The sequence below is a fragment of the Laccaria bicolor genome, genomic scaffold (genome assembly GCF_000143565.1).
Source record: "Laccaria bicolor S238N-H82 LACBIscaffold_9 genomic scaffold, whole genome shotgun sequence".
NCBI classification, from domain to species: domain Eukaryota; kingdom Fungi; phylum Basidiomycota; class Agaricomycetes; order Agaricales; family Hydnangiaceae; genus Laccaria; species Laccaria bicolor.
The window spans coordinates 1353756-1364019 of record NW_001889880.1 but is presented as its reverse complement, the minus strand read 5'-3'; the positions used below and the strand labels follow the sequence as shown (position 1 = coordinate 1364019).

At 48.1% G+C, this 10264-nt stretch overlaps 5 protein-coding genes across 5 annotated transcripts; 3 read left to right on the top strand and 2 right to left on the bottom strand.

Annotated features, from left to right (window-relative positions):
- Positions 1 to 156: 156 nt before the first annotated feature.
- On the bottom strand, positions 157 to 3009 carry LACBIDRAFT_234236 (uncharacterized protein; the record flags this gene model as incomplete). The annotated part of the gene is made up of 14 exons (XM_001879811.1): positions 157 to 420; positions 480 to 641; positions 694 to 850; positions 900 to 1014; positions 1072 to 1371; positions 1513 to 1670; positions 1721 to 1814; positions 1863 to 1959; positions 2035 to 2142; positions 2196 to 2326; positions 2377 to 2474; positions 2525 to 2697; positions 2746 to 2883; positions 2932 to 3009. The coding sequence occupies 14 exons, from the start codon at positions 3007 to 3009 to the stop codon at positions 157 to 159; spliced, it is 2073 nt and encodes a 690-aa protein (XP_001879846.1).
- Positions 3010 to 3097: 88 nt separating this feature from the next.
- On the top strand, positions 3098 to 3783 carry LACBIDRAFT_319167 (uncharacterized protein; the record flags this gene model as incomplete). The annotated part of the gene is made up of 5 exons (XM_001880052.1): positions 3098 to 3169; positions 3219 to 3313; positions 3366 to 3450; positions 3513 to 3639; positions 3698 to 3783. 5 exons carry the CDS (start codon positions 3098 to 3100, stop codon positions 3781 to 3783), a joined length of 465 nt encoding a protein of 154 aa, XP_001880087.1.
- A 20-nt stretch (positions 3784 to 3803) lies between these two features.
- LACBIDRAFT_293973 (uncharacterized protein) lies at positions 3804 to 4639 on the bottom strand. The gene is made up of 4 exons (XM_001879810.1): positions 4295 to 4639; positions 4171 to 4243; positions 3984 to 4120; positions 3804 to 3938 (listed from the first exon to the last, which is right to left on the bottom strand). Exons 1-4 carry the CDS (start codon positions 4563 to 4565, stop codon positions 3886 to 3888), a joined length of 534 nt encoding a protein of 177 aa, XP_001879845.1. The 5' UTR covers positions 4566 to 4639; the 3' UTR covers positions 3804 to 3885.
- Positions 4640 to 6380: 1741 nt separating this feature from the next.
- Positions 6381 to 7633, top strand: LACBIDRAFT_319165 (uncharacterized protein; the record flags this gene model as incomplete). Its single annotated transcript, XM_001880051.1, has 2 exons — positions 6381 to 7194; positions 7248 to 7633. 2 exons carry the CDS (start codon positions 6381 to 6383, stop codon positions 7631 to 7633), a joined length of 1200 nt encoding a protein of 399 aa, XP_001880086.1.
- Positions 7634 to 8160: 527 nt separating this feature from the next.
- Positions 8161 to 10262, top strand: LACBIDRAFT_293971 (6-phosphogluconate dehydrogenase). Its single transcript, XM_001880050.1, has 11 exons — positions 8161 to 8196; positions 8250 to 8283; positions 8337 to 8439; positions 8501 to 8917; positions 8970 to 9236; positions 9289 to 9500; positions 9555 to 9617; positions 9667 to 9751; positions 9806 to 9951; positions 10001 to 10079; positions 10132 to 10262. Exons 1-11 carry the CDS (start codon positions 8189 to 8191, stop codon positions 10185 to 10187), a joined length of 1470 nt encoding a protein of 489 aa, XP_001880085.1. The 5' UTR covers positions 8161 to 8188; the 3' UTR covers positions 10188 to 10262.
- Positions 10263 to 10264: the final 2 nt, after the last annotated feature.

The following is a 10264-nucleotide window of genomic DNA, read 5'->3' as shown; positions in this document are numbered from 1 at the left end:
TTTCAGACATTCGCTCTATATCTATTTAACTGCATTTTTCCCCCTCAATTCATCAAAAGTACTGACATTATACATTATCGTACGTGTACCATAGCAACTTGTAAATTAGACTGCCCATCCATACTTACTGTCTGTCCATGTATCGTAATCATTACTTTAACATCGCTCGAAGACCTTGTAAAGGTCAGGGAGATTTGCTATCTGGACAACATCTCGATCAAGGAGGGATTTCGGCGCTACAAGGTACCGACGCATGGCTGGGAAGAGAATATGTTGGATCTGCCACTGTTCAGCTTTCAGTTGATCAGCATGACTCTCAGATTCAGAGGGGTCTCGCAGCAATGGAGACAATGGAGTGTAAAAGTAAGCCAATTCTCGAAGAAAAGACTCGAAACATTCTTTTTCCGATGTCCAGTCCACCTGCGCGAAGTCACTCATTCAGCCTATGTAGAAGGAATTCGAAGGAAAGACGCAGATACCTGAGGTCCAAGACGCATCAAAAAACTTGGAAGGTTATCGAGATTTGGAATGTAATCCCGTAGTAGCAGGGGAAGACTTTCAACAAGACCAGACTCCGAAATGGTGAGAGAGAAATATTCCGCCAACATCTCCCGTCGGGTCATGAGGATGTCTTCGATTCGCTGCCGTAAGTCAGAATGTACGCATTGTGTAACATATGATGGGATAACGTACATCTATGATCTGAGTTTTGCTCAATGGGCTGTCCTCCGTAGAGTTTTCAGCATTGACGGCAATTTCTATCATGTCGCGAAGGATAGGTGGAGGTTCCAATTTGAGGCGACTAAAATCGCCAAATTGGCGCACTCCAAGTTGATAGAAGAGTTCATCACTGCCCAGTTGTGTGTCACTTTGAGGAGCGGGGGCTAAGATGGACTTACGCTAGTGCAGCATGGTTAATGAGGTACAGTTTGGTCGAATACTGGATCAGGGAGAGGCATCGCTGAAGATCGGCAATTCCAACAAAAGTATGTTTCTCAAGAATTTCGGTCAATTCTGTGATATGCAGGTGATGAGGACGTAGAATAAATAAGATCACGATAGAAAACGTACGTCTGTGTTTCCCTTTCACCAAAGCCTTTCTAAGGTCTTGAACAGAGGTGAGGAAACATTCAGATTCCTTGATGTCTCGAGATTTGGGTGTAGGGCTTTGGGTATCTGAAGGGTTGGCCGAAGATTTCTCCAATTGAGCCGGATTAACAACGGGGAACATCGAATCCAGAGTTCTATCTTGGAGTGACGTTCTGACTTTGTGTTGGGAATAGGTCCTTTTCTTGATTACAATTCCAGCTACAAAGAGGTCAGCACTCATCCTCTTCGAATTTTTTGGAACGCAACTAAACGATAAAGAAGCTGAGGCCTCAGGTCCGTCTGTTTCATGTTCTTGTTCTTTGCTTGGACGAGTTTTTGAGGAAGGATTCGTGTGACCAGCAAGACCCCCATTTAGCAGAGTCTGAATAAGTTTCAGAAAGATACAAGGCCGCAGAAAGAGACTTACTTGATACTCGAAAGCTCTTGACTTTCCTTGAGCAGCCAGGGCTTGTTGGATTGCGTCCGAAACACGCTCAATAATGGCATCCTCGTTCAAAAAGTGCACTTCTCGCTTTGTTGGATGCACATTGACATCCACCGCTCGAGGGTCGATGTTCAAGCTAGGGTAGTTCAACCGATAATCCGACCTGCGAATCCGACTTGCACAGACCTTAAGTATACGAAAGGCGACGCGCCTTTCGGTAAAATAGTGTGATAAACGGCTTCAAGAGAGCGTTTCATTCTGGGAGACTCCACCAAGCGATCTAACAACGCGTCATCAATTGTTATGGTCCCAGAATATGACGACCTACGGTTGATAAACAATAGGAAGACCATCTTCTTTGCCTGATAATTTGTATTTGTGAAATAGCTTTCAGCACTCCACGATTCAGATTCGTCATTGTCTTCCTCGGAGTCACCATTCATCTCATCATCTTCCTCGTTGCCAGAGAGCTTTGGCTCTGGCTTGTCTTTAGACGAAACCTTCACGTTGATAAGCTCCTTCGCTATACTGTGACCATAAAGCAATCGGATCGCATGGGAAATCTCTGAATCTGAAGGCGTAGAAAGATCAGGCGCTGCGGAACCGGCCTATAAAGCAGCTCATGAATCAGGTTTTAAAAAACGGAGATCTAGAGAGTCACTTTTTTGCAAAGGAAGGCAATTTTAGGGTTGTGAACAGAATATTTGGTGAGAACGTCAAGGATGCGGGCATACTCCTCCGAGGTACTTCGAATACTGGAAAGACGCGTCAGAGTGTTGTAAAAAAGGTCTTCTATCTGAACTGACGCATCGATATGATGAGTGGAGGAGTTAAGCGACGACGCACGTTGATGATAGTCCCGTCGTTACCAGCACACGGTTTTGGGTCAGGTGTCTGTCCTGGCTTGGGTTCAACGAGACTTCCGTCTAGATAATAGGCCCTAATAACCGACGTGTCAGCCCCACCCTTGAAATTGGGAAGAGTACTGACTTCCAAGCGCATGTATCCGACTTGGTTTTGGTGATGACAGAGAGGTGCGCAACGTGAGAGATGGACGCTAACGCCTCTCCTCTAAACCCATATGTAGCTATACGCGACAAATCTGAAAATGTCGAGAGCTTCGAGGTCGTGAATCTTTCCGCCAAGATGGGAAGGTCGCTTTTCTGCAAGAGTCATTAATATGCCTGACTTCGGGATGTACACGAACTCACGCGTATTCCACACCCATTATCCTGGATTTGTAGGAGCTTCATGCCCCCATCCTTAACTATGACGCGTATTGACGTGGCACCAGCGTCCAGGCTATTTTCGAGGAGCTCTTTCAGCGCTGAAGCTGGCCTGTGTATAATCTTCGCTGGTCATTGATAGAGTTCGCGGGGATAGTGAATTTAAGGTACTTCTCCGGCTGCAATGCGGTTTATGAGGGATTCTTGGAGACGGCGGATGGGACGGGGTTCAACAGAAGAGGAGGACATGATAGTTGGGAACAGGTTCCAATTCGATCCCAACTACGTGCTCGTTATATGACTGAACCTAACCCTAATTACTTCCGAGTCCACTCTCATGGCGGCAACACTAATCAGTGCACACCTCCCAAACTTACCTTCAGATAAATATCGTGGTGCTGTTGTCGAGGTATATTTCAATTTCAATCGCCATTTTCAATTGCTGATCCCGTTACCAGGACCTACAATTACCTCCAGCCTTCTCCTTACCTGCAGGTGAAGCAATCTCGCGAGCAATAGATTTCGCATATGAGCGCGACTTCTCGCACATTCCGTGCGTTCTTATTTACTGCAGTATTCAGACCTGTTGACCGATCTTTCTTTAGTGTACTTGATCGAAACCGACGGCCATTGGGATATGTCGATGTTGCGAGATTGAAGGAGAGATGGGAAGCAGGCAATGCGAACCCTGTTCGTCTCTTGTGTGTTTCTATCTTGGGCCAGTGGATCTGATATCACTTTCCTCCGTACAGGACGACAAAGTAAGCCAATACATGACAAAGTTCAAGCGCACATCGTCAGAACCCTACAAAGTGATAACGCCTTTGACCTCGTTGGTGGATCTTGAAGAATTCCTGAAAACGAACATCTTTGCTTTGGGTACGCACCCTTGCTCTAATCTAGAAACTCGTCAGCTGCTGAATCGCTTCGTCTTTAGTCACAGACTACGATCGCAAATTCGTGTTGGCCGTAGCCACAGCACAAGATCTGGAAAACTTTGTTTCCCGACGTGGTCTGCAGTAGCCTCGATTCCTGATTATCTTATCTTTAAACCTGGATTTATTGTTTCATGTAAGACGAATAGATAGTACAATCTATGTATAGATATCGGTAGTGGGATTCTTGTCATGATTTCCACGGCCATGTTATTATGCGTTGGCGAACCTCAGGAAGACGACCTACGCAAGTTCAGCGGCTGGTCTAAAGAAGAGGACTAAACTTACCAAAAACGATGACGGGGCCCCATGCTACAAACAGGAGGGTAAAATGTTGTGTACCCAAGGGAGAAGGCTGAGCACGTCGGCTAATAACATCGACGAGCGTTGATATGCATGTAAGGAGTTGCATACTTGCGAATGCGCTAAAATAGAGTCAGTAAATAAATGTCATCAAGGTTGGAATTACACGTACACTTGGAAGATGATCAATCGCCATATAGCGGGAGAAAGGTTCGGATGTACACGACGGCGTCCTTTATGTGGACCTACGTGAAGTGAGTATGTATGTAGGCAGGAAAGAGCTTGCAGATACTTACCAGTGACGGAAAACGGCCTCGAGGGTGGTCGTGGACTGTAAGAATCACTCCCAAACTCTCTCGACAGCATATCATCTTCTTTCCCAATGTCATAGTCTGACTTTGCAGCATCATCCACGTTCCACTTCATTGATCCAGACTTATCATCGCCCGTTTCGATCGCAATATCATCTATGTTTTCAAGCGCCGTCGCATCTCGCCAGTCCCTGCTTTCCTTCACCTCGCTCCGCGTTGAGAATTCCGACGACACTCCCTTCTTCGGCTCCTCCATCGAGCACACCTCAGTCGCAGGATTGATAAAAGTCGGAAAGGAGGAAGAGACAGGCGAACTGCGACGCTCGGTGTCTGGCGATGAAGATGATTCGCGAACGGGAGTGGTGAAGGGGAGATGGAATTTGTGGGGCGAGAGAGATGGGCTTGATATCGACGGGCTTATAGGTTCACGATTTGGGAGTACGGAGAACTGCACTGATGGCGGGCGTGAGGGCATGATATGACTTTCCACCATCTGAAGAGTATCCCGCTTGCGTGAGATGGGGACGGGTGTAAAGGCGTCATCGTCCACGTCTGCGTGTCGTGATCGCTTAAGGTGTTTGTTGGTTTTGTTAACTCGAAGGATCGACTTGATAGATATGTAGAAGGAGGGGATGGATAGAACGAAGGGTAACCCTGAATATCCCAAAAAGCGCACCCTAAAAACAGGTACTTTTAGATGTTGTCTGGAGGGGGTATGGCTACTACTGACCATTCTGGGTTGGTCGAGTCGCAGTGAAAATCATCGGTAGGGTGAACAGAATTAAATTTGACGACAAAGGCGACGTAAATGGCGGTTCCAACGATAGGGAATATGATGATGGGAATGCTATAGGCTGGGCGCCAATTCAGAGATCTAGAGGGAAAAGAGCGGAGAAAAGCATAAGATAAATGATGCGAAGTGACATATCAAATGTACATACGCTTGGTGAGAGTCTCCCCATGTCTTGGGCTTTAACACCGCCAGACTCGTCGCGAAAGAAAACGCAAAAGCTACGCCCGTTAGAAGAAAGGCTCCAAAGCTAGAAATCACTGTCTGGGCTGAGACATCGTATTAAGGATATGGGGTTGCAAGACTGTTGCCGATCCAACGAACCAATGCAAAACCCTCTAGGCATGGTGTATGGGTTCATCTTCCAGATCATGCCTGTTTTTGCAAGCGGTCAGCAGCCCATCGGGAATTGCTGGCGGAAGCAATCTCACCAAGGCAGAATATCCCTTGAAGAATTGTGCAGCCAACACAGTATACGAAAGGACCCCATGGGGCACCGACAGAACGACCAAAGGCACCGAGTACGAGCCAGCAGCTCAGAAGGCCTTTCAAACGCGTGGGGGTGTCAATTATCGACTTGAGGGAAGATAACAACGCGGCATACCGGTGAATGAGAGGACAAACCACACCACTTTGAGTGCAAAAGGGAGCATGGCCTTGCGGGATACAGAGGAATGAATCCCGGATAGGAGGACCTCCTGGAGGCTTGACTCGCAACTTGCGGCAGACCCACTAGATGAACGTAGAGAGTGAAGAGTATACCAAATGCCGGAGAGCCAATACGTTTGCAGTATGCAGGGGTTCAAGGAAGCCCTGAATCACTGGGCCTCTCATTTCATACTTGAGCCGCGAGCGTATCATGATGCCACCTTTTTTTGATGCGGTTTTGATTGAGGTCCTGGTATGCACTACTGTGCAAACCCCTTGAAGCGACGAGACACGGTTGTAGTTCGACGCGCTCGATATGATAGGTGGTGAGGTCGACGCGTCGTGAGTGCTTCAAAGAGCTGTATACAGTACAATGGCCACATTGCTGAGCGCTGAGCGCTGAATCCTGATACACAAATAGAACGATTGAAGTGATGGAAAATTTAGGCGAGCTGTACCTCATATTTGCCACGAGGGTGATATGTCCGAGTCGGACCGACTACATCATCAGTTCTGCTCACAGCTTATCATACAATTATGAACAAAGGTGCGTATCCAAGGCTGTCCAAGAAAGACTTGCTTATAGTCTACTTACAACAGGCTCATCCACTCAACCTGACCTTCAAGTTACACATGCTATCAGCGTCCGACAGTCCAGGTGAATGTAGGCTTCCTCCAGAACTGCTGGACGTCGTTATAGATCACCTGCATGATGATCCTACCACCCTCCGCTCTCTTGCAATGACATCGACCCAATGCCTTCATTCGAGCCGAGTCCACCTTTTCTATCAGATTCAATTGATGCATCATCCAAGCGCGGAATACCACCAAACCCCTTCACGTGTCTTGGACAAGTACTACCGTCTCAACAAGATTTTAGACACATCACCTCGCTTGCGTGGGTACATCCGCCACTTGATCATCCATCGCGCAGAATATTCGCATTGGGTCTGGTACCACATAGAGCCCGTAGTCGTCCAGATCCTGGGTAAACTCAACAATGTGTCCATTCTCTCTCTCCGGCGCGTCGACTTTGCGTGGTTATCTCAATTTGTCCGTTCTCCGCTACGTTCAATGACGTTGGGGACGGTTGTGCGGCTTGAGCTTCATTCGTGCCAATTTCATAATTTTGACGAATTTTTTCATCTCATTGCGGGCTCTAACATTAAGCAACTGAAAGTGAAGGAGGTATCTTGGGGGGCTCGGTGGATATCCAGCCTCCCATTCCGGGCTCATACAACTATCCTTGAGTCTCTTCACATTGGAGATGACTGCTTGGATGTTTTTACGCCAACTCTCTTGGCAAGCGACTCGCCACTTAGCCTTCAAAGGCTCTCTAAACTTTCCATCTCGCCGATGGGAACTTACCAAACTGCGGCGAAAGTCATTGAACACTCGAGGCTTACTTTGGAAGAATTGGAGGTGGCCGTTACTGGGAGTCGTGGCAGTGCGTATCAATCCTCTTGCTTGAGCTGTACTGGTATCTAATTCGTGTACTAGACAACCTTCCCCTGCATATCCTGAGGCCTTCCGACATGATTTGCCTTCGCCAGCTCAAACTCACGCACGTACGCCAATCCGAAGGATACAGCCCCATACGATGCATAATGAGTTTGCTCTCTCAGATCCATCATTGTGATGGACTTGAGGCAGTTAGCTTCATGGTCATCGTTGAAGCTCCCATTGCAAAGATGGATTGGAGCAAGTGGAGAGTCGTCGACGAGGTGTTGGCGGGGTTGTTTGATGCGCGACGTTCTTTGAAATCGGTACACATTGCGATGTCTGGGGACGCCAGTGACGCTGACGTTTGGGGGCTGTTTGACAAGTTGCCTGAATTGCATCGCCGCAGGCTGCTGTGGATGACATTGAACAATACGGGGGTTTAGCGGTGCGAGGGACATTTACTTATGGAAAGATTAGTCTCTAAATTACATTTGTATTTTTTTTGACGGGAAGAAAGACGTTAGTTCGGACTCGCGGCCCGACCCCCTAACTTTCTCCGGGGCCACCCGGGCCGGCTTATCGATATTTTGAAAGAAAGAAAATCTCGATGCCCACTTCACGATGGATGGACTTGGATGGACGTTGTGTATGGAATAATACGCAATGAGAGCGCTGGCGGTTAGTAGTCAAATGTTCGAGCGCGGATTAATAGGTGGTGGACACTTTATCTTATCAGATATGAGCTTTCATCGGAATAGATAACAAAGCTTTACCCCGCTCCCTGGGTTGTCTCGGCGTGTAAACGTGGGACGTGGTGGAAGGCTCAGCTCCTGGAGACGCTATCGATTGGCTGGTGAACTGATTACCACGCAAAAGCTGATTAACCCAGCGTAGTCTGGGCCGCAAACAAACATCATCACTGGAGTTTCACCATATCGCGCCCTCTCTCTTTTCCTTCTCAACTCCATCATCGCAACCTCCCACTAAAACTAGAAATCATGGCAACGTACGTTGCGCACCGTTCAGCTCGACGCTCGCTGCTAACATACCTTGATCTAGAGGAGATATCGGACTCATTGGCCTTGCTGTCATGGTATGTCCAGAGTACCTATCGTCCAGCTGTTTTGCTCAATCGTAAGTTGGTAGGGCCAAAATCTCATCCTTAACATGAACGACAAAGGCTTCAATGTCGTCGCCTACAACCGCACGACCAGCAAAGTCGATCATTTCCTCGCTAACGAGGCCAAAGGTTTGCTTTCGTTCTCATCGATCTCGCCGAACATCGCTTAATACGACCCATCGCGCAATAGGCACCAACGTCCAGGGTGCTCACTCGATTGAGGAACTCGTCTCTAAGCTTAAGACACCCCGCAAGATTGTACTCCTTGTGAAGGCTGGCCAAGCCGTCGATGACTTCATCAAGCAGCTCGAGCCCCATCTTGAGAAAGGCGATATTATCATTGATGGTGGTAACTCTCACTACCCCGACTCTATCCGCCGCACGCAGGAACTTGAGGCCAAAGGTCTTCTTTTCGTCGGCTCCGGCGTTTCTGGTGGCGAGGAGGGTGCCCGCTATGGTCCTTCGCTCATGCCTGGTGGATCCACTGCCGCTTGGCCGGCGATCAAGGAAATCTTCCAGAAGACTGCTGCTCAGGTGAACGGTGAGCCATGCTGCGACTGGGTAGGCGAAACCGGTTCTGGACATTATGTGAAGATGGTCCACAATGGTAAGTTCTCTCTTGCATCTTTATCGGAGTCGGCTCAACGGATTCTTATCAGGTATCGAGTATGGTGACATGCAGTTGATTGCCGAGGCATACGATATCTTGAAGCGTGGTCTTGGCCTCCACGAGGATGAGATTGCGGATATCTTCACCAAGTGGAACACGGGCGTTCTTGACTCCTTCTTGATCGAGATCACCGCCAACATCCTTAGGTTTAAGGATGACGATGGTGAACCCGTTGTCACCAAAATTCTCGACAAGGCTGGTCAAAAGGGAACCGGTAAATGGACCGCCATTGCCGCTCTTGATGCCGGTACTCCCGGTAAGAACGTTTGTCGATAGATCCCCGAGCGTTTCTAACTCCATCCCACTAGTTACTCTCATTGGTGAGGCCGTGTTCGCACGTTGCCTGTCTGCCATCAAGGAGGAACGTGTCCGTGCGAGCAAAAACATCGCTGGTCCTCAGAAGGAGGTCTTCAAAGGTGACAAGCAATTGTTCATCGATGACCTCGAGCAGGCTCTGTACGCGTCCAAGATCATCTCTTACACGCAAGGTTTCATTTTGATGAGGGAGAACGCCAAGGAAGTAAGCACGACCGCGCCTCTATTTTAGTCTGGCATTGAATGTTGTTGCTTCTAGCTCGGATGGAACTTGAACTACGCTGGCATTGCCCAAATGTGGCGTGGAGGCTGCATCATCAAGGTCAGATATAAAGGGTTGTCTTTTATTCGCTATTAACATACTTTTATAGAGTGTCTTCCTTGGAGACATCACCGCCGCTTACAAGAAAAACCCACAACTCGAATCTCTCTTGTTCGATGACTTCTTCAAGAAGGGTAAGCGTGGTTTGACGTCTTTCGTTGCGTTACTTGACCGTTTTGTGTTCTTAGCTGTCCACAAGGCTCAGCCAGGATGGAGGCGCATCATCGCTCAGGCCGTTCTATGGGGCATCCCCACACCCGCTTTCAGCACTGCTCTGTCCTTCTTTGATGGTTACAGGAGTGAGATCGTTCCAGCGAACCTCATTCAGGGCCAGGTATATTATGTGCATCTTGACTTATGACCTCACACTTACCGGATCACAGCGTGATTACTTCGGTGCCCACACATTCCGTGTCCTCCCTGGCAAGGAGAACAGCAAGTTCAAGGCTGGCGCGGATATCCGTGTGTACCATTTCTTCGTTATTTTTGATGTGAAACTGATGCTGTTTCTTAGACGTCAACTGGACTGGACGTGGAGGAAACGTCTCTGCATCGACCTACAATACCTAGAATTTCTCATTGGTGCCGGAAGTGAACGAAAAATTAGTACATGGTGTAACATTTTGAATCTGTATTGACCAGGCATG